This window comes from Erythrolamprus reginae, chromosome 2 (genome assembly GCF_031021105.1).
Source record: "Erythrolamprus reginae isolate rEryReg1 chromosome 2, rEryReg1.hap1, whole genome shotgun sequence".
Lineage (NCBI taxonomy): Eukaryota > Metazoa > Chordata > Lepidosauria > Squamata > Dipsadidae > Erythrolamprus > Erythrolamprus reginae.
In genome coordinates, this window is record NC_091951.1 from 328,482,458 (window position 1) to 328,508,918 (window position 26,461).

Sequence of the window (26,461 nt, forward strand, 5' to 3'; positions counted from 1 at the left end):
TTCTCTTTTGTTTTCCTCTACCTTTTCTTTCACTTATTTTCATAATCACTGAACAAACTGCAGGGCTTGGATCGCCAGACGATCTAAGAAATTCAGTCCAACGAAAATTTGGGCAAAATGAACGTGGATGATTGTCTTGAGATAGATGGGATTTTTAAAAGAAATTTTTAGTTTTTGTAGTACAGTATTTTAATATTAGATTTCTACATAGTTGTTTTTGTACTGTATTTACTTTGTTGTACCTGAGTCGGTTGAGAAAGGCGGCATAGAAGGCTAATCAATAAGATAAAAATAAAATTTAAAAACCAAAAGGCTTTCGCCTTCGTTTTGGCTTAGTCTGGAGGTAGAGCGGCTAAGCGTCCTTCCGGGACCGGTCTCTCTAGCTAGCGCATTGAGCAAACATTGGGCTTGCTCAGCGGCAGCCTCCCCACCGGAAGAAGCTTCCCGCGCTGTGCCCATAGAGGACGCTGCGAGCTCAGGAGGGGGAACTGGCTTGTGTACAGTACTGTGTACAGTAATACAAATCATGCAATTGTAATGACGCTGTCCTGGCAAGAGGCCTCCGGAGCTCTGGGAGGCGCTGTGGGCAAAAGGAAAGGGTCGCTTAGAGCGCTCCTCTTCTTCTCGCTCGTCGGCGTGTGTCTCGGACCAGAAGCGGGGAAACCGGGAGTGGGGAGGACGAAGAGCGGCGGGGCGAGGGCGGCGGGCGGCCCGGACCCTGCTGCTGCTGCTGCCGCCCCCCTCCCCGCTCGAAAGAAGCAAAGGCTGCGGAAATGTCCGACAACGGATTCGACCGGGCTCCCGGCGCTGGTCGAGGCCGAGGGGGTGGCACCCCATTAGCCCCGGAAAGTGGGGCTCGCTTGGGGAGCGGAGGAGGAGGCGGCGGCGGAGGAGGAGGCACTTTCGGGACTCCCGAACAGTTCCTGAAGCAGGGCTTCGTGCGTCCTCAGGAGCCGCTCCGGCCGCCCAAGACGGCGCCTCCAGGCACCAACGCCGCTTCAGGTAACGGCGCTCCGTCGCCACCGACCAACCCGGATCTTCTTGGGCTGGAGGGAATGGGGGGGCGGGCGGATTGGATTGGAGGGGATGAGGGGTAGGGGGCGGTTTGGGTTGGAGGAATTGGGGGGGGGGGCAGTTGGGGTTGGAGGAAATGAGGGTTGAGGCCGGTTTAGGTTGGAGGAAATGGGGCGATTTGGGTTGGAGGAAGTGGGGGGGCAGTTGGGGTTGGAGGAAATGGGGGGCGGTTTGAGTTGGAGGAAATGGGGCGATTTGGGTTGGAGGAAATGGGGTGGGGGGCAGTTGGGATTGGAGGAAATGGGGCGATTTGGATTGGAGGAAGTGGGGGGCAGTTGGGGTTGGAGGAAATGGGGGACGGTTTGAGTTGGAGGAAATGGTGATTTGGGTTGGAGGAAATGGGGTGGGGGGCAGTTTGGATTTGGAGGAAATAGGGGGCAGTTTGAGATGGAGGAAATGGGTTGGGGGGCCTTTGGAATTGGAGGAAATGGGGCGATTTGGGTGGGAGGAAATGGGGTGGGGGCGGTTTGGATTTGGAGGAAATGAGAGCAGTTGGGATTGGAGGAAATGGGGCGATTTGGGTTGGAGGAATGGGGGGGGCAGTTGGGGTTGGAGGAAATGGGGGGCGGTTTGAGTTGGAGGAAATGGGGCGATTTGGATTGGAGGAAGTGGGGGGCAGTTGGGGTTGGAGGAAATGGGGGACGGTTTGAGTTGGAGGAAATGGTGATTTGGGTTGGAGGAAATGGGGTGGGGGGCAGTTTGGATTTGGAGGAAATAGGGGGCAGTTTGAGATGGAGGAAATGGGTTGGGGGGCCTTTGGAATTGGAGGAAATGGGGCGATTTGGGTGGGAGGAAATGGGGTGGGGGCGGTTTGGATTTGGAGGAAATGAGAGCAGTTGGGATTGGAGGAAATGGGGCAATTTGGGTTGGAAGAAATGGGGTGGGGGCAGTTGGAATAGGAGGAAATGGGGTGGGGGGCAGTTGGGATTGGAAGAAATGGGGCGATTTGGGTTGGAGGAAATGGGGTGGGGGCGGTTTGAGTGGAGAAAATGGGGGACAGTTGGGGTTGGAGGAAATAGGGGTGGGGGCATTTTAGGGTGGAGGTGGGGGGAGCTCAGCCTGCCCCACTTCTAGGCTGGGCCGGTGGGAACCATTTCCCGCTTTGCCTCCTTCCCTCCCTCCAGGAGGAGTGAGCCTTTGAAGAAAAAGGCCATCCTACACCTCCCCTCCTTAATGCACCATTGAGGGGGGGCATTACATGGATTATCTCTTCTTCCACCAGCTTCCAAATGTCTCAATACTCCTGTTATAAGTGGCTCACCATATTCCTTGCTTTTTTTCCCCAACTGGTTGCGGCGCTCTGCAGTTGGTGTGGCAAAATACTAGCAATAGCATTTAGATTTATATACTGTACTACTTTGCAGTGCTTTACAGCCCTCTCTAAGTAGTTTACAGCAGAGGTCCCCAACCTTTTTTGCACCAGGGACTGGCTTTAAGCTAGACCAGTTTTCCATGGCCCGGTGGGGGGGGGGGAGCTAGCTGTCAGAGGCGCCGTAAAAGGGGCGATCAAGAGAGGAATGGGTGAATGAATGGACGGAGGGTGGGAAGGAAGGAAGGAAAGAGGGAAGGGACAGGAACAGAAGAAGGGTGCAAAGAAGCAAGGAAAGGTGTGAAAGGGGAGAGTAAGAGAGGAAGGAGTGAAAGAAGGGAATGAGGGAGGAAAGAAGGGAGGAAGGAAAAGGAAAGCAAGAAATGGAGGGAGGGAAGGAAGGAAAGAAAGAAAGAAAGGGGGAAGGGACAGGAACAGAGGAAGGAAGCAAGGAAACTTATGAAAGGGGAGAGTAAGAGAGGAAGGACTGAAGGGAGGGAGGGAGGGAGGGAAGAAGGTAGGAGGAGAAAGAAAAGAAGAAATAGAGGAAGGGAAGGTAAAAGAGAGAAAGAAAAAGAGAAAGAAAGAAAGCAAGAAAGAGAAAGAAAGAAAGGCAACTTCAAAGAAAGGCTCACTGAGCATCTCTCACTCTCTCTCTTTCTATCTTTCTTTCTCTTCCTTTCTCTCTCTCCTCTTCCTTTATCTCCTCTCTCTCTCCCTCTCTCTTTCTCTCCCCCCTCTCTCCCCCTTTCCCTCTCTCTTTCTCTCTCTCCCTCTCTTGCTATCTCTCCCCCTTTCCCTCTCCCTTTCTCTCTTGCTATCTCTCCCTCTCTCTTTCTCCCTCCCTCTCTTTCTCTCTCTCCCCCCTCTCTTTCTCTCTCTCTCCCCCTCTTTCTCTCTCTTCTTCTCACTTTCTCTTGTTTTCTTTCTGTCTCTTTTGCTTTCTCTCTCTCTCACTCTTTCTCTCTTGTTTTCTTTCTCACGCTCTTTCTCTCTCTTGTTCTCTCTCTCTTGCTATCTCTTTCTCTCCCCCCCTTTCTCTCACTCTCTCTTTCTCTCTATCTTGCTGTCTGTTGCTCTCACTCACTCTCGTTCTCTCTCCGTTCTTCTCAGCGGTGACGCGCGCACGCCCTGCCTGTCTCACCTTTGCCGAGAGCACTTTCGTCCCAGGCTCTCAGCAAGGGGGTTGCAGGAGAGACGGGGCAGGCGTTCTCTCAGCGGAGACCGAGGAAGGTGATATTCAATGTCGGCGGCGCACGGGTGGTTGCGCGCGCTCCCTATCTCCCTGCTAGCCCACTCGGAATATTCAAAATAAGAAAAGCCTTTGCCGGCAAAGGTTTTTCTTATTTTGAATATTCCGAGTGGGCTAGCAGGGAGATAGGGAGCGCGCGCAACCGCCCAAGCGCCCCCCGACATTGAATATCACCTTCGCCGGCCCCGCCTCTCCTGCAACCCCCTTGCTGAGAGCCCGGGACGAAAGTGCTCTCGGCAAAGGTGAGGCGGGCAGGGCGTGCGTTCCGGGTGCGGGAGGAGCTGCGGTGAAAGGCAGGAGGTGGCGGAGGAGCAGAGGGGGCAGATCGGGCGGGCGGTGGGCAGCGCGGAAAGGCCGAGGGGGCCCTGGCGCCGCGGACCGGCTGAAAAACCCCAACGGCCCGGTCCTGGTCTGTGGACCGGCGGTTGGGGACCTCTGGTTTACAGAGTAAAACATATTGCCCAAAACAATCTGGGTCCTCATTTTACCCACCTCGGAAGGATGGAAGGCTGAGTCAACCTTGAGCCTACTGAGATTCCATCTGCCAAACTGCTAGCAGCCAACAGACAAACACGCAGCCTCCCTAATTTGAGCCCAGCCTTAACTTTTGCTATAGTCCTTATACAGTATGCAATTTAAAGTTTGGGGGGATTGGTTTAGGTGGGTGCAATATGCGTGAAATTTGGCCCTTTTCATCAGAGGAGATTCAAACGTTGAGCTTTGCAAATATTAAGGAAGCAATTCTAGATAAGTTTCTGCTTTTCTTTGAATGCCAGTGAATGTAATGGGACTTGTGACTGAACGATTCTAAGTTGTAGTTGTTTCCTCCTCTTTGTGAAACTTCTCTGCTAGTGGAAATCTAAACTTTTTACTTGGAAAGTTTCAAAAAATTGAATTTTTCACGTAGGAAAGGCTATCTAGCCTCATTTTATTAGTGCGAGAATGTATCTATGCATATTGTAGAAAAAAATATATCTTCAGCTGCAGTTGGCAATCCTATTCCCTTGAATTCTCCTTCCTCTGTTTAGATTGCCCTTTAAAATGCCCTGGAATAGATAGGTAAGGTTGTAACAATGTGTCATTGACCTATATTTGTGTAACTTCTGGTATTACATAGTGAGGTATGTATAATTTGACCTTTTCAATTCATGAACCCATACATACCTATATCTTCTGGGGATATGAATTCAGTACTCCTGTAATGTGATATATTAATTTATTATAAATAAATAACTCTTTTATTTTTGCTTTCCTGATGCTAAATTTTAGGCCAATTGGACATCGTTTTGCTCAATGAGTAGAATGTAATTCCAAATTTGTATATTATTGGTTCTGAAATCCTTAACATGTGAATAAAAATACAAAAAAAAATCCTAAACTTAATTCTGAATACTCAAGTTCTTAGGGATGCATTAAACTTCATTATATTTAGTTAAGCTGCCCCAAGTCTTCGGAGAGGGGCAGCATACAAATCTAATTAATAAAATAAATAATAAATAAACTTAATCGATCCAAATAAAAAATTAAGATATTCAAGTAATTATTTTCTAGGCATATAAAAGACATAAACTGAATTGATATTTAAAGCAAATTTACAATATACAATAAGATAGAATAGAATAGAATAGAATAGAGGGGTTTTTGGTCCAAGTATGATTGGATACACACAGAATTTGTCTTGGTGCATATGCTCTCAGTGTACGTAAAAGAAAAGTTCATCAAGAATCATAAGGTACAAAACTTAATGATAGTGCAGGTACAAATAAGCAATCCAATCATATTAGGAACTAGAATTGTACAAACAAAAAAGTTACAGTCATATAGTCATTTGTGGAAGGCAATGGGTGATGAGAACGATGAGAAGATTAATAATAGTGCAGACTTAGTAAATAATTTGACAATGTTGAGGGAATTGTTGGTTTAGCAGAGTGATGGCATTCAGGGAGAAACTTCTTGTGTCTAGTTGTTCTGGTATGCAGTGCTCTGTAGCGTGTTTGAGGGTAGGAATTGAAACAGTTTGTGTCCAGGATGTGAGGGATCCGTAAATATTTTCACGGCCTGCTTTTTGACTCGTGCAGTACACAGGTCCGCAATGGAAGTCAAGTTGATAGCAATTGTTTTTTCTGCAGTTCTGATTATCTTCTGAAGTCTGTGTCTGTCTTGTTGGGTTGCAGAACCAAACTAGACAGTTATAGAGGTGCAGATGACAAATCTATAATTCCTCTGTAGAACCGTATTAGCAGCGGGCTGTTTGAGCTTTCTGAGTTGGCGCAGAAAGAACATTATTTATTATGCTTTTTTGGCGTTAGGTGTTCATTTAGATCTTGTGATATGGTTGAACCTAGAAATTTTAAGGTCTCTATAGTTCATACTGTGTTGTCTAGTATTATAAAAGGTGGAAGTATGGGTGTGTTTCTCCTAAAGTCTACCACAATGTCTATGGTTTTTTAGTGTGTTCAGTTTCAGATTGTTCCAGCTACACCATAAAATTAGTTGTTCAATCTCCTGTCTGTATGCGGATTCATCATTGTCTCAAATGAGTCCAATCTCTGTTGATTGGATGTTAACAAGAATAAATAGCAATCTAGGTAAAATATATATAAACCATGTTTATATGTTGTACTCTGATTGTACTCTGATATTATTATTATTGGGGTGGTGCATATTAACATTTCCATTTTGCTGGGTACTTTAGTGCAAGGGTCTCCAACCTTGGCAACTTTAAGACTTGTGGGGTTCAACTCCCCGAATTCATCAACCAGCTTTGCTGACTGAGGAATTCTGGGAGTTGAACTCCACAAATCTTAAAGTTGCCAAGTTGGAGACCTCTGTTCTTGTGTAAGAATGGCATCCCCCAACCCCTCCACACACTATTGCTGCAGAAATGCTGTTCTCCATTCAGTCTCAGTTAGTAGCTAACATAACGTCTGCTTCTGTTTTCTGGCTCCATATCAGATGTGTGCAGGTTGAAGGCTATAGGGCAGAGACGTCCACTGGGTATTAACTGCTTTTAAACAATTGTTCAGCAGTGTAAACAGCCTTCCTAGATTAGTGCTCTTTGATTGGCATTACAATCAGCATTCTGAAGAGGTAAATCAGCCTACCTATCCAATAATTCCTCAGTTCTGTCTTTGGGATGCTGTTGGAAAAGAGCTGCGTTAGCTTGCTGTACTATATAGACATAAATCATTATGCACTATAATTTTATTTTGCAGTTTTGAAGTGACTCTGTACTTTATGTACTTTAACAGTATGTGAACAAAATTAATAACACAAAGTCAGCTATTAGTTGGTATTTTAAAATGCATTTTTCTATGTGACTTGCAGTTTTCACACTGACTCAATAATTTTCTTAAGGTTGAAATCTGCTGTAGATGTTCCAGTTAAATTTGAATTAGAGTCAGGATCACTGGGTTTATTCTACTCCATTGATTAGAAAATTGCAAAGAAACATTTTCTTTTTGAAACTTTTAGAAAAATCTTGGATTATAAGATTAGTACAATTTTTCCTCTGATAGCATTCAAGTTGCCACAGATTGTAATATTGAATTCTAAAAATGGGGAAAAAACCCTTATTTATAATCAAATGTATTTATTTAGGTGATCCAGGCTGCTTTCAATATTAAAAATCCAAACAAAAACCTATACTCCCACCTACATGACAGCAGCAACACAACACAACACCTTGATTGGTTCCAACTCCATTTATGGTCCCCAATTCCATTGACAAAATCACGTATTCCAGGCCTTTCATAAAAACAACAAGGTGGATATTCCTCCAAGAGACTGATGTTTCATAGAGAAGAATCCACCACCAAGAAAACCTTCTTTCATAGTCCCGTAAATGACCACTGTAATAGATGGGACTCGTATAACATATCTTGTCTTTCCATCCTGATGGACTGGGTATCAGCATGGCTTTACTGAAGGCAAATCATGTCAGACTAATCTCATTGATTTCTTTGACTATGTCACAAAGGTGTTGGATCAAGGTGGTGCCATGGATATTGCCTATCTGGACTTCAGCAAAGCCTTTGATACGGTTCCACATAAAGAGCTGATAGATAAATTAGCAAAGATTGGGCTTAATCCCTGGATAGTTCAGTGGATTTCAAGCTGGCTGAAGCATAGACATCAGAGAGTTATTGTTAATGGTGAGTATTCTGAGCAGAGACAGGTTACAAGCGGTGTGCCACAAGGGTCTGTTCTGGGTCCTATTCTTTTTAATATGTTTGTGAGTGACATAGGGGAAGGTTTGCCTATTTGCCGATGACTCTAAAGTGTGTAATAGGGTTGATATTCCTGGAGAGGTCTGTAATATGGTAAATGATTTAGCTTTACTAGATAAATGGTCAAAGCAATGGAAACTGCAGTTTAATGTTTCCAAATGTAAAATAATGCACTTGGGGAAAAGGAATCCTCAATCTGAGTATTGCATTGGCAGTTCTCTGTTAGCAAAAACTTCAGAAGAGAAGGATTTAGGGGTAGTGATTTCTGATAGTCTCAAAATGGGTGAGCAGTGTGGTCGGGCAGTAGGAAAAGCATTTTTATCCTCTCAAGAACCACTCCTTATATGTAACATACAACAGTAACAGAGTTGGAAGAGACCTTGGAGGCCATCTAGTCCAACCCCCTGCTCGCACAGGAGATCTATGCTAGGGATTCGAACTGCTATGTGATGTATTGATTTCAGTAGAGGACTCTGAATATGAAGTCATTTTCAGCTCTCATTGCTTTTTAACTTCAGAGTGCTTTCATTACTTTCAGAGGCCATTCTTGTACTTTGGTACAATCTTTTCCAAAGTTAGTCAACAGTGAGACTTTTTGACCAACTCTGGGAGAATGGTCTGTGTTCTGCTTCAATTATCCTTAAAGGAGAAAAAATATATATGCATAGGATGATGCATTTCCTTTCAGATTCTCCACCAGAATATTGGTAAGAACTAGATGTCAGCGCTCCAAAACAGCCATCATTTGGAGTTAAGAGACTTTGGCCTGCCACTAGATTCATCCTGCCAGAATAACAAAATAGATGGGAAGGAGAAATATGTATGAGAAAATCAATGCAAACTTGTACGTGGTAGTCAGAGGAGCAGAATCATTGAAATTAAGTAATTTAGTCTATTTTTTTAATTATAAATTTAAAAAATTGTATAAAATAAAAAGAGAAAAATGTAAAACTAAAAACAAATCTCCTTAAAATATACGTGAAAGATATATCTACCAATGACTACTAGTCTTGACAACTATATGAATTGCAGGTAGCTGACTTTATCATATGTTCTGGAGCGACAGTGAAAAAATGGTATTATCTTCATGTGCTGTTCATAATCTTTAACTGGCCGCTTTTCGTACAGGGTTAATAGAGCTCTTCTTAAACAGGTAATATAGTCAAGTAATGAAGTAAAAACCTATACTCCCACCCACATGACAGCAGCAACACAAACCAACCCCTCGATTGGTTCCATAGTCCAGTGTTTTTCAACCAGTGTGCCGTGAGACATGGTCAGCTGTGCCGTGGGGAAATTAAACATGGGTCCCCAAACTACGGGACAGGAAGAGTGGAGGCACAGGGAACACCCACTGACCAATCACCATCTAGGGTGCGTCCTGACCACTAGTGATGAACCAATAGCAGGCCGCCTCTCATCCACACCCAGGAAGGTTCCCGCTCGGGCTGCCACGCACTTGTCATTGTGTGGCCATGGCAAGTAGTTGAAGCCGCTACTCCTCCCCATGGTCCAGATTTCTAATCCTGGTCAGGACTGGAGGTAAATGTTGCCACCACTAGATGAAGCCTCAGCCTCAGCCCGTTATGTCTATCCTGATAGATATATAGATATTTGACCTTTTTCATTTTATAAGAGCCCCCCCGCAGAGGGTTATATACAATGTATCACAATGTTATCTACAGTGGTCCCCCGATTATTGTGAGGGTTCCGTTCCAGGACCCCTCGCAATGATCGGTTTTTCGCGAAGTACCAGTGCGGAAGTAAAAACACCATCTGCGCATGCGCAGATGGTGTTTTTACTTCCGCCGCAGCAGCGAGGAGCCGAAGATTGGGGTTTCCCCGCCACCCACGCAAACTCCTCGCTGCCGCTCGCCCGCCCTTCGCCCGCCCACGCCGTTCGCTCGCGCCACTTCCCAGCTGAGTCCTGAAGCCAATTCGCTTCAGGACTCAGCTGGGAAGCGGCGCGAGCGAACGGCGTGGGCGGGCGAAGGGCGAGCGGGCAGGCAGGCGGCGGACAAGCCGTTCGCTCGCGCCGCTCGCTCGCGCCGCTTCCCAGCTGAGTCCTGAAGCCAATTCGCTTCAGGACTTAGCTGGGAAGCGGCGCGAGCGAACGGCGTGGGCGGGCGAAGGGCAGGCGAGCGGCGGGCGCGCGGGCAGGCAGGCGGCGGACAAGCGGCGGGCGCGGCAGCAGCGAGGAGTTTGCGTGGGCGGTGGGGAAACTCCTCGCTGATGCCCGCCGCTCGCCCTCCCGCCAGCAAGAGGGGGAAGACCCAGGGAAGCCGCCCAGCAGCTGATCTGCCCGGCGCCATCTACGCATGCGTGGCCATAGAAAAAAAGGGCGCGCATGCGCAGATGGTGTTTTGACTTCCGGGTTGAAAAATCGCCATATAGCCGTTCGCAATGATCGGGATCGCGATACCCAGGGATCACTGTATATGTATAATATGTACTGTGTTAGAGTGTCATTTTGTGTCATTTTGGTTGGTGGTGTGCCCCAGGATTTTGTAAATGTAAAAAATGTGTAGCGGCTCAAAAAAGGTTGAAAATCACTGCCATGGTCAAGTAACGAAGCTTATAAAAATATGTATATACAGCTCTCTCACTGCCACTACTTCCACTCAAATGTTAGAACTAACACCTTTCAGACTATCATTCCAGGATGGCATTTGATAGAAAAAGGAAGGCAGCTGGCTATCAATTCCCATATAGTTGAGCATTTTACAAGTATTCAAAGTTCTGTTCAAAAAATTAAAAATTGTTCCCTCACCCTTTTAGAAATTTAGTCAGTAAATCAAGCAAATATAATAGGAGAAAGTCTCCCAACACAGTAAGAGGAGAGAGTAGGAATGCCTCGCCATTCTCATAAAGTAGATTCTGATGTCAGTGTATACTCAAGGGCATATATAACTTCATTAGATAAGATCAGAACAGAGGTGGGTTACTACCAGTTTGGACCCGTTCTATAGAACCGTTAGTAACTTGGTGGCCTGGGTCGCTGGCACTGGCAGTGACCTACACCTGCCACCCACTTCAAGACGGTCCTCATCTTGGTTATTTTTGTACTGTGCATGCGTGCGCCGTCCATGAGCAAACCAGCAGTAGCAGAATCTGGAACCCGCCCCTGGGTCTCAGATGGTACTAGATAACCACTTTTTCAGCACTAGCTCCAGCGTCAAAGAACATTCAAGGAGTTTTTGCTTCATTTAGATATCTTATTAAACCGCCTCTTCTTCCAGAAAACTTTCTACCTGCTAACTTCCTACTGTGTTTCCCCAAAAATAAGACACTGTCTTATATTAATTTTTGCTCCAATAGTTGTGCTACGTCTTATTTTTCGGGGGTGCCTTATATTTCTCAAATAAGACAAATTCACAGGCAGAAAAGCTGACACCCCCAAAGAAATTTTAAACTGACATGAAAGCTATTTAATTAGGTTTTGTATATTTTTTCAGATCCAGCAAGACCTGCATCATTACCAGAAAAAAAAAATCTGGGCCCAGCAGTAACTAAACCTCAGGTGGTTGTGGCTCCAGTGGTAATGTCAAAGCTATCAGTAAACGCTCCTGAATTTTACCCATCAGGATACACCGCAAATCATACTGTAAGTATTAAGAATTTCTCTCTACCTGCTCCATCTAAATAAAAAAATTATAAACGTATTTTAAAAAAATTAGAAAATGCATTCGCTCTTACAAGAATTAGCCGAAGGGGCGCAGTGGGTAGAGTGCAGTACTGCAGGCCACTAAAGCTGACTGCTAGATCTGCGGGTCAGCGGTTCAAATCTCATCACCGGCTCAAGGTTGACTCAGCCTTCCATCCTTCCGAGGTGGGTAAAATGAGGACTCGGATTGCGGGGACAATATGCTGGCTCTGTTAAAAAATGCTATTGCTAACCTGTTGTAAACCCCCCTGAGTCTAAGAAGAGCAGCATAAAAAAAGTTGAATAAAATAATAATAACTATTTCATTCACTATTTCATTTGTGGTGTAAATTTAAAAACGAAAATGTTTAAAATGAATGACATTCCATTAGTATTCCTTGAATGTGAAACTCAATATATAAAGAAATTATAAGTATACAGTCATGATAATGATGCAATTCAAATTGATAATTATTTTTAGGAATCTTCTTTAGAAGATGGCTGTGATGGATATCCAACTTCAACAGAATATGTGCAGGATTTTCTGAATCATCTGGCAGAGCAGCCAGCCTGCTTTGAAACGGAAATAGCACATTTTTCAGAAATTCTGAATGGCTGTGTGAATACACATGAAGCTTTACAAGAACTTGTTGAACTCATATATCAACAGGTAATTTGTTGAGTGGCTATGGCTTTAGAAATTTGTGTAAATGCTGTAAAGCAAGGGAATACATGGCCTAGGACCAGGTTTTTTGAGGAACCTCTTTCTACTTGTCTAAACATGCCTCGATAGAGTGTTAAATAAGGTTCAGGAGGGAAGTGTTTTTAATAGGAAAGTGAACACGAGAACAAGGAGTCACAATCTGAGGTTAGTTGGGGAAAAAATCAGAAGCAACGTGAGAAAATATTATTTTACTGAAAGAGTAGTAGATGCTTTCAACAAACTTCCAGCAGATGTGGTTGGTAAATCCACAGTAACTAAATTTAAACATGTCTGGGATAAACATTTATCCATCCTAAGATAAAATACGGGAAATAGTATAAGGGCAGACTAGATGGACCATGAAGTCTTTTTCTGCTGTCAATCCTCTATGTTTCTATGCGTGCTCCAGGTGCCTTCCTTGAAACAGGGTCAACTCCTGGGACATATGAGGTGGACCTTCTCTGCTTTCCCACCTGCCTTGTGAAACGACACCCCCCCTTCCCCATTCAACCAACCCTAATCCTGCTAGTCTTTAGGAAACTTTGAAGACCTGGGTTTATCCTCAGGTGTTAGTGGTAGAATGGGGTTCAACTTGCAGGTGTAACAGATGTGTGACAACAGTTGTGGTAATTTTTGATATTATTCCTGTATGCCTCTGAGAGTCCCATTTTTGCACATTGGGTAGTCATGTAGATCTTTAAAATAAGTAAACAAATAGTACAATAAAATATTTCCCTCAAATAATTAAAAGCTTAGAACAACTGGAGATTTTGAGATTGAAAAAAAGGTTTGCTGTGCAATATAAAATAATAAATAATTTGTAAATGGTACAAAAACAAGGAAATCAACATATTGAAATAAAATACAATATCATATTGATAGAGCAATGCCAGGATTACACTTAGCAGAGTGAGAAGAGGGAAAGGCCAGCTGCCAGTTCTTTGTGAAAGTGCAGGAGAAATAAACCCAGGGCTGAATTCAGCACTATATTCCTCCCCCCCAGTATTATGAGGCACTGTGCATAGTCACTTATGCCCTGTCATCTCTCAGTTGGTTGACTGCAACTCACTCTACATTGAAGAGTATTTGGAAGCTACCACTGGTACAGAACATAGCAGCACAAACAGTTCTGGAAACTCCTCAGGTAGCGCATATAACACTGTTGTTGAGTGAGCTGCACTATTGCAGCTCCAGTTCAAGGTTTCATTAATGCCTTTAAAGCCCTTTATGTCCAGGATATCTGGGGAGCCATTTCACCCCAATGGGATTGGCCTGTCCTACTCCAGCAGAATAGAATAGAACAGAACAGAATTCTTTATTGGCCAAGTGTGATTGGACACACAAGGAATTTGTCTTGGTGCATATGCTCTCAATGTCCATAAAAGAAAATATAGATTTGTCAAGAATCATGTCGTACAACACTTAATGATTGTCATAGGGGTCAAATAAGTAATGAAGAAACAATCAATATTAATAAAAATCTTAGGATACAAGCAACAAGTTACAGTCATACAGTCCTAAGAGGGAGGAAAAGGGTGATAGGAATAATGAGAAAAAACTAGTGGAAATAGAAGTGCAGACTTAGTAAAAGGTTTGACAGTGTTGAAGGATTTATTTGTTTAGTACAGTGATGGCATTTGGGGAAAAAACTGTTCTTGTGTCTAATTGTCTTGGTGCGCAGTGCTCTAGCAACGTTTTGAGGGTAGGAGTTGAAACAATTTGTGTCCAGGATGTGAGGGGTCAGTAAATATTTTCACCACCCTCTTTTTGACTCGTGCAGAATACAAGTCCTCAATGGAAGGCAGATTGGCAGCAATTGTTTTTTCTGCAGTTCTGATTATCCTCTGAAGTCTGTGTCGGTCTTGCTGGGTTGCAGAACCAAACCAGACAGTTATAGAGGTGCAGATGACAGACTCAATGATTCCTCTGTAGAACTGTATCAGAAGCTCCTTGGGCAGTTTGAGCTTCCTGAGTTGGCACAGAAAGAACATTCTTTGTTGTGCATTTTTGATGATGTTTTTGATGTTAGGTGACCATTTTAGGTCTTGAGATATGATAGACCCTAGAAATTTGAAAATCTCTACTGTTGATACTGTGTTGTCTATTATTGTGAGAGGTGGAAGGATAGAAGGGTTTCTCCTAAAGTCTACCACCATTTCTACGGCTTTGAATGTGTTCGGTTCCAGATTGTTCCGGTCACACCACAAGAAGCCTATTTTAGATCCTGTCTGTCAAATAATTTTGGCTCGCAGGATCCAGGAGAAGATATTTCTGTGAGCCCTGCCTTCTGGAATATTCTCTCAGAGATGAAGTCCAGGCCCACCCTCTTGGCCTTCTGGAAGAGCCTTAAAACCTGGCTCTGCTGGCTGGTCTTAGAGTCCTGATAGGGGTGGTGCCCACTGCTGGGAATGACTGACAGGGTTGATTAAAAAAAATATCCCCACCTGTCTTCTCCTGTGTCACCGGTCCTCTTGATTTTTAATTTCTATTTAATCTTAATTGTTTTATATCAGCTTTTAACAGTTTATAAGCCAACCGCTGAGATGGATGGCAATACATTTAATAAATTAATCATTGGAATCTTTAGGCTGCTAGAAGCTTCATCTCATTTAGGATGCTGTGTTTGCAGTAACAGAATTTTACTCATTCAAATCAGGTTCTAGGTTTCTTGTGAATGTGCCAAATCCCAGAGAAAATTATTGTTAGTGTCCAAGGCAATCTTGGAATGTAGGGAAATGGGCACTAAACAAATTGAATTCGATAAATATCTAAAGCACTTTGCTGAGAAAAAGAAGCAGCACCAACAGTAATATAATCTCCAGTCAGACAAAATGATCATTTCCCTGTCTCGTTTTCAGTAGAATATCCTACTGCAAATGGAAAATGAGCAAATAAAAATAGTGAAAATTATCAAGATGTGTTATACAGAAGGCAGCAAAAACCTGTACTCTGGAGCCCTGGTTGCTCTTTGTTTGCTTGCATACATTTTATCACCGACTACCGTAGCTAATATTCGGATCATGATGTTGATCATGATAGGAGATCATGATATTATACAGTAATACCTCATGATACGAACTTAATTGGTGCAAGGAGGAGGTTCGTAAGACGAAAGGTTCGTAAGATGAAACATTGTTTCCCATAGGAAACAATGTAAAGTCAATTAATCCGTGCAACCCAAACCCCCCCCCCCGCAAAAAAACGGCATTCGGCGACTGCTGGGAAGCCGCGCGGCTGTTTTAAAAGGTGACAGCTGGCCTGGGGGGCTTCCCAGCACCCCCCCGAACCCGGAAGTTCGGCAAAAGTTCGGGGTTCGGGGGGGTGCTGGGAAGCCCCCCCAGGCCGGCTGTCACCTTTTAAAACAGCCGTGCGGCTTCCCAGCTGTCTCCCAAAGCTGAACGCCAAACCCGAACTTCCGCGTTCGGTGTTCAGAGACAGCTGGGAAGCCACGCGGCTGTTTTAAAAGGTGACAGCCGGCCTGGGGGTCTTCCCAGCACCCCCCCGAACCCCGAACTTTTGCCGAACTTCCAGGTTCGGGGTTCGGGGGGGGTGCTGGGAAGCCCCCCAGGCCGGCTGTGACATTTTAAAACAGCCGCGTGGCTTCCCAGCAGTCGCGGCTGTTTTAAAAGGTGACAGCCGGCCTGGGGGGCTTCCCAGCAACCTCCCGAACCGAACCCGGGGTTCAGAAAATTTTTGCCTCTTACGAACTTTTTTCGAGTTACGAACCGGCGTTCGGGAGGCTTCTGGGAAGCCCCGCCGCCTGGCTGTCACCTTTTAAAACAGCCGTGCAGCTTCCCAGCAGTCTCCGAATGCCGGTTCGTAACTCGAAAAAAGTTCGTAAGAAGAGGCAAAATTTTTCTGAACCCCGGGTTCGTATCACGAGTTGTTCGTAAGACGAGGGGTTCATATCTTGAGGTACCACTGTATACTGCTTTACAGCTTTCTCTCTCTAAGTGGTTTACATTATCTAGACCAGTGTTTCCCAACCTTGGCAACTTGAAGATATTTGGACTTCAACTCCCAGAATTCCCCAGCCAGCATTGGAATCTGTTATCTATCGCTCCACAATGCAAAGCATTGAATGGTCTTCTGTTAAAAGAAAACAGGTTCTGATTGAATGTAGGAAACAATTTGACCAGAACAGATTATCTAGGGAGACCTAAGCTGCTTTCTCTGGATATGATCAGACAGAATTTAGACAGCCATCTGTCAAGGACGCTTTGATTCAGATTCTTGACCTAAGCAGAGGGTTGTACTCAATAGCTTAAATGCCCCTTTGACCCTCGTTTCTACGAGGGGAGTTAGGTAGGAGTACATAGGTGCCAATTCAATACAAATTTATGAAAACCTTAGAAAGAGGTTTCATACTACAATGCTTTTATAATAAATAGTAGATATTAGGACTGTCAGTCTTGGTTTCTTGATTTGGTGTATCTTATAATAATAAAGAATCCTGATGTTTGTTAATATTGTCTCATTATTTAATCAAACCAGAAATAGATTGTTTTTTATCAATAAATTTGAAAATAAGCATGACATCTCTCTATCCTTTTATTATAAAGTGGTCCTCGAATTATGGCTGAAATGGAGCCTGTCAATCAGTCATAACTCATGACCATGATAAAATGGTTTGGTCAACCCAATTATATGACCTCTTTTGCAGTTGTCATTGAATAAATTAAAGGTTTGCTACGAGCACGGTTTTGCCATAAACAGGACATGCTGATTTTCAGCAAAACTCTCATAATTCCCAGTCGTGTGACCGTGGAATGCTGCAGTTGGCCATAAATGCAGCCTAATAGCCAAGTACCCAAAGTTTAGTTATGTGTCCATGAGGGAAAATGGTTATATATTGGATTCATGTTGTAGGGAACCCCTAGGCAGGTTCATTAGAATTTCAGGCACTCGCTGAGTGAGCAGTCATAAATCAGGGACTACTTGTAGATATATGTTTATCGTACATCATTTAAGGAATTGGGTTTTTAATATGGAAAACATCTGCATAACTGTAGCAATATAATACTTGCTGTGGAAGACAGTAATTGTAAAAAGGAACGTTTAAATACCAAAGTTAAGGTCATCTGTATATTTTGAAAATGAGAACAAAGGATATGACTTGAAAACGTGAATCCACTAGGGAACTCATTTGAGATTAGAAAGCAGCATTTGTTTGTAAATATTTTCTGGTGAGTTACCTTGAGTGCATTTGGTTTCTGTTCTGTTTTAGCATGGGCTTTAATTGTTCTTTGTTAAAGGAAAGTTAAACTAGCATGTGCAACTTCATTTCTCAATTTAAAAAAATTCAGAGAAAGGAAAACTACCGTATTTGTAAGAAATGAAATTGTTCAGGAATTCATAATGCTGGGCGCAGATTGATGTATGTGTTGGATAAGGTTGTGTCTTCGCAATTGTTATTAAGTAAAAGATTAGGTGATACTATGTTCATATGCCTTTAAGTTGATTTGACCCTTCGCTACTTCCTGTAGAAGTCCCTATAAGACAGGGGTCCCCAAACTTGGCAACTTTAAGACTTGTGGACTTCAACTCCCAGAATTCTCCAGCCAGCATAGCTGACTGGAGAATTCTGGGAGTTGAAGTCCACAAGTTTTAGAATTGCCAAGTTTGAAGACCTCTGCTGTAAGATTTCAGAAGTGTCTCCCGCTTGCCTGCTTCCTAAGGCTGAAAGATGGTGACTGGCAGTAGCGGGTTGCACTGGGACACCTGGGATCGGGGTTCCGGAAGTGGAAATTGAGATGCATATGTATCTCTGCACCCGCGTGAGATTTGGCTTCTATGCATGCAGAGCAAGCAAAATGTTGCACGAGGATGTTCTCACGTGTGAGATTTCGCTGGTTTTTGGCAGGTTTTTTGCTTTTGTGCATGCGTGGAAGCAAAAAAATCATCAAAATCTCTCACGCACAAGCGTTCTTGTGTGAGATTTCACTTCTGCGCATGCACAGATGCCAAATCTCACACTGATGGGCATGCGTGCATGCGCCCCCCACCTAGTGGCTGGCCTTTGGGATTGGGGGGCATAGAAGTCGAATAAATATACAGTGATACCTCGTCTTACAAACCACTCGTCATACAAACTTTTCAAGATACAAACCCGAGGTTTAAGGTTTTTTCCCCTCTTCTTCTAAACTATTTTCACCTTACAAACCCAAGTCACTGCCACTGGGATGCCCAGCCTCTGGACTTCTGTTGCCAGCGAAGGGCCCGTTTTTGCGCTGCTGGAATTCCCCTGAGGTTCCCCTCCATGGGAAACACCACCCCCGGACTTCCGTGTTTTTGCAATGCTGCAGGGGAATCCCAGCAGGGCAAAAATGGGCCCCTCGCTGGCAACGGAAGTCCGGAGGTGGGGTTTCCAATGGAGGGGAGCCTGAGGGGCATCCCAGCAGCGCAAAAACGGGCCCTTCGGCTGGCAAAAGGGGTGAGTTTTGGGCTTCCACACATTAATCGCTTTTCCATTGATTCCTATGGGAAACATTGTTTCGTCTTACAAACATTTCACTTTACAAACCTCATCCCGGAACCAATTAAGTTCGTAAGACGAGGTATCACTGTATCTGTCTTTTTGTTTAAAGAAGGACTAGAACACATGGGTTCCCAGGATTGCCTAACTTCTAAGTAACTTTTTGATTCCTGTCTCTTTATGAGAAAGTAAGAACTCCTAAATCTCTGAGAAACTCAAAATACAACCTTAATGTTCTATTAATGACTATCCAGTTTTTATTTTGATGTCAAGTTTTAGCATCCATAGAGGTTTGCCACTTAGACTATTCTGAATATTATTCAGAATATTACCTATGTTTGAAATAAGTAGAAAATATACAATCACCACAGAACTTTTGAAAATGTCTAATTCTGGTTGTTTTTCTGATTGTTTTGAAAGGCTACATCTGTCCCCAATTTTTCCTATATTGGGGCACGGCTATGCAATTATCTCTCTCATCACCTCGCATTTAATCCACAAAATGGCAACTTCAGACAATTACTGCTTGGCAGGTAAGTATATGTGTGTATGCGTGTGAGAGAATTTTAACAAAAAAACCCTTCCCGATTAAATATTTCCCAGGAATCTTTCAAGACAATTTTAATTCCAAAATTAATTCTCTATGCATTGTTATCATTTTTAATTCGTAAGTTGCTTGTATTAGGTTAAAATGGACATTTGCAGACTCGGGGCGGCTAACAACAATGATAAAAACAACATGTAACAATCCAATACTAAAACAACTAAAAAACCCTTATTATAAAACCAAACATACACGCAAACATACCAGGCATAAATTGTAAGGCCTTTGGGGAAGGAATATCTCAGTTCCCCCATGCCTGACGGCAGAGGTGGGTTTTAAGGAGCTTACGAAAGGTGAGGAGGGTGGGGGCAATTCTAATCTCCAGGGGGCAGCTGGTTCCAGAGGGCCGGGGCTGCCACAGAGAAGGCTCTTCCCATGGGTCCCGCCAAATGACATTGTTTAGTTGGCGGGACCCGGAGAAGGCCAACTGTGTGGGACCTAACTGGTCGCTGGGATTCGTGCGGCAGAAGGCGGTCCCGGAGATATTCTGGTCCGGTGCCATGAAGGGCTTTATAGGTCATAACCAACACTTTGAATTGTGACCGGAAACTGATCGGCAACCAATGCAGACTGCGGAGTGTTGGTGTAACATGGGCATATTTGGGGAAGCCCATGATTGCTCTCGCAGCTGCATTCTGCACGATCTGTTATATTGAAAGAAGCTGCCATTGACAGAAACAAGACTGTCAATCTTGATTCTGCGTGTATACTGCATTAGAGCTCTCCATACTTTTAAAAACGATTCAAAAAACAGGCTAACACAACCCCTTTCTCCTATTCATTAAAGCAGTCCTTTTTTCACAGACGTCCAATCAAGCATGAAGAAAAATGTTGCTGCTTTAAGTTGTTCATTATTAATAGAATAATTTAAAACAGTAATATCTTTTTTCCAAGCTTATATAAAAGACTAAAAAAACTGAATGGAAATACAGTACGCTAGAAATGTATTACTCAGGACTATTGTATCAACTTTTAAAACCATTTCTCATTTTGTTAAAAATGAACCACACTTCTCTTCAAACTTGCTTCTTCAAGAAATATTATTTAAAATTTCAAAGTGAATAAAATACCTTAACTAAAAATGAATCAAAACATCTGCAAATTTCACAAGGAAAAATCTTTCGCTTTTGTTATATCAGACATAATTTGATTCAGTTATAATTATTGATTAATAATAATTACAATTCAAATACAGTGGTACCTCTACTTAAGAATGCCTCTACTTAAGAACTTTTCTAGATAAGAACCGGGTGTTCAAGATTTTTTTGCCTCTTCTTAAGAAACATTTTCTACTTAAGAATCCGAGCCCGGAAAAAAATTTTCCAGGAAATTTGAGAGCGGCACGAAAGCCTGGCCTGTTTCCTGCCATTCCCCCTGGGTTTCTCTCTCTGGCGCAGTGTATGGGAGGCAGCCTCGCACCAGGTGTATGGGAGTGCATGCTCCTCCTTGCCGCCTCAAGAGTCCCTCTTTTTTTTAAAGCCTTAAACATAGAAACATAGAAGACTGATGGCAGAAAAAGACCTCATGGTCCATCTAGTCTTCCCTTATACTATTTTTTGTATTTTATCTTAGGATGGCTATATGTTTATCCCAGGCATGTTTAAATTCAGTTACTGTGGATTTACCAACCACGTCTGCTGGAAGTTTGTTCCAAGGATCTACTACTCTTTCAGTAAAATAATATTTTCTCATGTTGCTTTTGATCTTTCCCCCAACTAACTTTAGATTGTGTCCCCTTGTTCTTGTGTTCACTTTCCTATTAAAAACACTTCCCTCCTGAACCTTTAACATATTTAAATGTTTCGATCATGTCCCCCCTTTTCCTTCTGTCCTCCAGACTATACAGATTGAGTTCATTAAGTCTTTCCTGATATGATTTATGCTTAAGACCTTCCATCATTCTTGTAGCCCATCTTTGGACCCGTTCAATTTTGTCAATATCTTTTTGTAGGTGAGGTCTCCAGAACTGAACACAGTATTCCAAGATTTGGATTTTTTTTATTCCCCTCCCATTACCTCATTCCTTTGGCAATGACTGTCCTCATTTTCTTCCTCCTTCTCCTCCCACCCAAGTTCCTAGCTTTTATTTCTTTCCTAATGGGTTTGCATGCATTATTTGCTTTTACATTGATTCCTATGGGAAAAATTGCTTCTACTTACAAACTTTTCTACTTAAGAACCTGGTCACGGAACGAATTAAGTTCTTAAGTAGAGGTACCACTGTACAATAGTTATTGTAAGCAGTGAGGAGGTGTGCTTGCCGCAGACTTGAATTTTGAGCAGTGTGGAAGAACAAGCAAAACATAGGAGACCAAGACTTTGAAAGTCAATTATCTTGGGTTGTTTGCTTTTATGTTTTCAAAGGTAAACAAATTTTATAAATGAATATTAATGAAGGTGAGAAGATACAGAGTCTGTTTACTTTTTTCAGACTAAACAGATATTCTCTTACTCATCCGGCAGATAAACTAGGTGAAACTCCTTCTTTGGAGTTCATGTCAGGAATGTTGCCTTTGAGGACAAGAATGTTGCCTTTGAGGTCAAGAAAATAAAGCCTGAGATTGTCTGTAAACATGGGGCAGGGTTGGGTTTTTTTCAATCTTGAGGTTGCTTAACTCCATAGCAACTCTAGGCAGCTTACAGATAGAACATTAAAAACAAAGTATATTAAGAAAAAGAAGGCAGGGTTTTTTTTTTAAAAAAACCCCTCAAACTAAGGGGGTTCAGCCATCATCCTAAACCAATACTTGGGGAAACTAACAAATTTCTAGCAGTTTGTGGAAAGTCAGAATAGTGGGAATAGTAGTTCCAAAAGTGCTTTTTCAAGAGGCAACTGGACTTTTTTTTCTTTGAAGACATTTCACTTCTCATCTAAGAAGCTTCTTCAGCTCTGACACCATCCAGTCAGAGTGGAAGAAACGTCTTGGATGAGAAGCGAAATATCTTCAAAGAAAGTCCAGTTGTCTCTCGAAAAAGCAGCTGGGACAACCATGATCTGGATGATTGAGAATCTCCATAGACATTTGGTGGGAATAGTACAAGCTTTGGTGGGAATAGTACAAGTACAAGGAGGATAGGATAGGGTTCCACAAGGCAGGAGTCATCACTGAGAAGACCCATCAGTTATATTAGATTATAATAAACTGTTATAATAGCATTTGTCCCTTGACACTTCAGGTACAGAATATTCAAGGCTTGCCATATTTCACACTTACGACAACTTAGTTCTGAAAGTTTAAAGCAATTGGACTTTTTATGATACTCCCAAACTTGGATAATTTTCTTCAGCTTATATATTTCTCCCATTATAGTTCTCTCTGATAGCTACTAGGCTTCAATATGGATCAGAAGGACATTGTGCTTGGATCTCAGTCTTCATAAAGGAAAGGAAATGATCTATATTATAGCTCACCATTTTTTACTTCTTAGTACTGCCACTTAGGATTGGGAGGTTTGGAATTCACACTAGCAGTGAATGAATCAGTCCATTCCAAACTGAAAAGTTTGGGAATGTTTGTTTTGTTTTATTTTGTTGTTATTGCAATAAATTCTGAGTGGGAACCCAGTATTTCTGGGATCCAAATAATTTTGTCCAATATACCTTTCACAGATATTTTCAGCTTTAATATGTAGTGGCCCTCAAAATGTGAGAAATCATTTCTTTGGTGTTTAGCTATATACCACACATGGAAAAGTTGAGTACATATTTTCCATCAGCTGATTTTTCATAACTGGCAGCAAAAAGGGAATGATTTGATGTTTCATATGCTCAGTTAAATTCAGCCCCTTATGGAATGGGAAATTTTGAAGACTTGAAACTTTTGAAGCAAAAGTTTCTTTTGCTTACAAAATTCTGGCAGCAATCAGATTTCAAGTCTTCAAGAGAGTTTTCTAATTGTCTAAGGTATTCTTTCTTCCCCAATGAGGACTATTTAAAAATTTCCGTAGTCTTTAGATAAAATATTTTAATAATGTTCATTTTGGTGTGCATATTTTTTTTAAAAAAATACGGCAGTCTTAACATACCCTTGAAGAAAAGTAACAAGTAAACCAAAACAATTTTCAGGCCATAATTAATTCCAGCTTTTGTGTGCTCTATACATAATCTTATGTTATCATATATTTTTGCACTAAAATGCCAGGTTTTATTTTGAATAAGTGAGAAAGTCTTCTGCAATTACTGTTTTCTGCAACAATCAGCTTTCTGTTCTATCTTTGGAGAAGTTACTAATAAGTCTGGGGAAAATCTGATGAAAGATCACCCACAGAGAGCAGAATAGGTTACCTGGGAGATGGAGAAAAGAAAGAGATTCTTTATCTGGTATTGAAGACCCACATCCGGATTTGTTCCTGGGTGAAGGTCATATTTGATATTCTGGGGTAAATGCTGTTGCCCCTAAATACAGTGTCCTCCTGAACCCAAACGCCAAACCCAAACTTCCAGGTTCGGCGTTCGGGAGGCCGCTGAGAAGCCCCGCTGCCCGGCTGTCACCTTTTAAAACAGCCGGGGGGCTTCTCGGCGGCCCGAACGCCGAACCCGGAAGTTCGGGTTTGGCATTTGGGTTCAGGAGGACACTGGGAAGCCCCCTGGCTGTTTTAAAAGGAGACAGCCGGGCGGCGGGGCTTCCAAGCGGCCTCCCAAACCCGAACTTTTGCCGAACTTCCAGGTTCGGCGTTCAGGAGGCCGCTGGGAAGCCCCGCCGCCAAGCTGTTACCTTTTAAAACAGCCGGGGAGCTTCTCGGTGTCCTCCCGAACGCCGTACCCGGAAGTTCGGGTTTGGCGTTTGGGTTCAGGAGGACGCTGGGAAGCCCCCCGGCTGTTTCAAAAGGTGACAGCCGGGCAGCGGCATTTTTTTGTGTGTGTGGGGGGGGTTCGTTGCACGGATTAATTGATTTTACATTGTTTCCTATGGGAAACAATGTTTCGTCTTACGAACCTCACCCTGGAACCAATTAGGTTCGTAAAACGAGGTATTACTGTACATCAGATTAAAGTTTTACATGAAGCCACCACTGTTTTAATATTTTTCAAGGACTCATTTGAAATGCTTTTTCACAACTTTATCCTTCATAGTGCCTTTTTTTTTTTACTGTGTTATGTAGAAAATGGAAGACTTTGAGAATCAAACCATCCCCTAAATGTGTTATTTCTCCTTGGGAGAGAGTTCCTTTTTGGTCATGTTAACTCAGTGACACTCAATGATTCGTAACTCATGCCCTTGGAGATAAAAGGATTCAAAAATTACATCAACGTATATAATCAATCTGCATAATCTATTTTAATGTTTTGTTACTTTGCAGCCACAGATAAGTTATTGCATACATGTTAATCTTTTTCCTGTTATCCTTTAACATCATATATGCCTCAATTTTTAAATCATATTTTACGAATTTTACCAATAAGCACAAAATTGTCTCTCTTAGGTGTCACAAAGAATTTGAAAATAGAGATGGAGCTGCCAAAGGTGATGATGCAGCGAGGAAAAGATTTCATGCCTTTGTCCTGTTTTTGGCTGAACTATATCTAAATCTAGAGGTAAAAAAAATATTACTTTATGGTTGAATTGTTCCTTACAATCTATAGTTCTGGCCAGACGTTTTGTAAGGAAAAGGGTGGAGAAATCATCTGTAGAGCATTATAACTCAATGAAAATAGGAAAACTCTGAACAAATTTAAAATTTTATTAGACTCTTTCTTATAGTTTAAGTTTATTTTTAATTGTCATATGCTTGCATCCTTATAAAAAAAAACCAGGTGTTCTTGCACTAATTTGCAAATTATTATTTTAAATAAACAATTGAATAAAATGCAGATAACATATTTTCCATTATATTTCTAAAATTAAATTGTATTTATGGCGATTTTTATTATTTCCTAGTCATGAATCAAGCTTTCACTATACTGTAGTCAATTACAAGAAGCTACTGTAAGCTTTTTATATCCTCTTAGATTTAATTGAATGAGAGGATTCAAAATTTTATACCTAGCAGGTGGTTACATTTTATTTGTTTATTAAATTTATATGCTGCCGATTTCACTATTGAGAGTGATTATTAATAAATAAAAGATTTTGCTGGGTTACCAACAGCAGCCTAAAAATATATGAACTGAGGAAAATAGCTTTCTTGAGATAAAGTATTCTCCATCCTGAGGTGGAACAGCCTTCAGGAGTGGGAAGTCCTCGACCAATCATCTTGAGGATTAAGTCAGTCAATTTGAAAACTTGCTGGGAGTCGCTCCATACCCCCAGATTTAACTTGAATCATTCCAGAGGAAAGTCGTGGCTGCTCTCCTTCCTGCAATTTTAGATCACTAGGATTCCTTTATTTCTTCCTGAATTAGTTTTCTTTATTAATTCATCCTCCACTTACCTCATTAACCTTTGCTAGTGAGGTTCCTTTCTTTCTTTCTAAATTAGTTTTCTGTATCGGCTTAGCCTCCGCTTACCACAACAGCCCATATCAGGGCTTAACACAATAGCTACAATGACTCTTTGCCGATGATTCTAAAGTGTGCAATAGGGTTGATATTCCTGGAGGTGTCTGTAATATGGTAAATGATTTAGCTTTACTAGATAAATGGTCAAAGCAATGGAAACTGCAGTTTAATGTTTCCAAATGTAAAATAATGCACTTGGGGAAAAGGAATCCGCAATCTGAGTACAGTAATACCTCATGATACGAACTTAATTGGTGCAAGGAGGAGGTTCGTAAGACGAAAGGTTCGTAAGACGAAACATTGTTTCCCATAGGAAACAATGTAAAGTCAATTAATCCGTGCAACAACAAAAAAACCCGCAAAAAAAACGCTGCCGCCCGGCTGTCACCTTTTAAAACAGCCTGGGGGCTTCGGCGTTGGGAGGCTGCTGAGAAGCCCCCCGGCTGTTTTAAAAGGTGACAGCCGGGCGGCGGGGCTTCTCAGCGAAAGTTCGGGTTTGGGAGGCTGCTTTGAGGAGGCGGGGAAGCCTCTTGCAGCAGCTGCCACAGCCGCCGGCTTCCCCGCCACTCGCCCGCTGAGGATGCTAACCTGCTGCCTCGCGGGGAAGCCGGGCAAGAGCGATCTTCTGCCAGCCATGGCCGAGCGGCGGGGAGTCGCCCATGGCCGGCAGAAGATCGCTCTTGCCCGGCTTCCCCGCAAGGCTTCCCCCATCCTTGCCCGCCGCCCGCCCGTC

At 42.7% G+C, this 26,461-nt stretch overlaps 1 protein-coding gene across 2 annotated transcripts in view; it reads left to right on the plus strand.

Moving 5' to 3' along the window:
- Nucleotides 1-26,461, plus strand: part of PAIP1 (poly(A) binding protein interacting protein 1) — a 51,389-nt gene that overhangs the window by 4,270 nt on the left and 20,658 nt on the right. Inside the window, exons 1-5 of one of the 2 annotated variants that reach the window (XM_070743390.1) lie at nucleotides 631-1,002; nucleotides 11,320-11,468; nucleotides 11,989-12,177; nucleotides 19,106-19,218; nucleotides 24,714-24,825. In XM_070743390.1, coding sequence (XP_070599491.1) covers nucleotides 774-1,002; nucleotides 11,320-11,468; nucleotides 11,989-12,177; nucleotides 19,106-19,218; nucleotides 24,714-24,825 — 792 coding nt within the window. In that variant the 5' untranslated portion in view covers nucleotides 631-773. Of the gene's footprint in view, nucleotides 1-630; nucleotides 1,003-11,319; nucleotides 11,469-11,988; nucleotides 12,178-19,105; nucleotides 19,219-24,713; nucleotides 24,826-26,461 lie in introns of those variants that run through there. The other variant, XM_070743391.1, reaches the window with a different exon arrangement.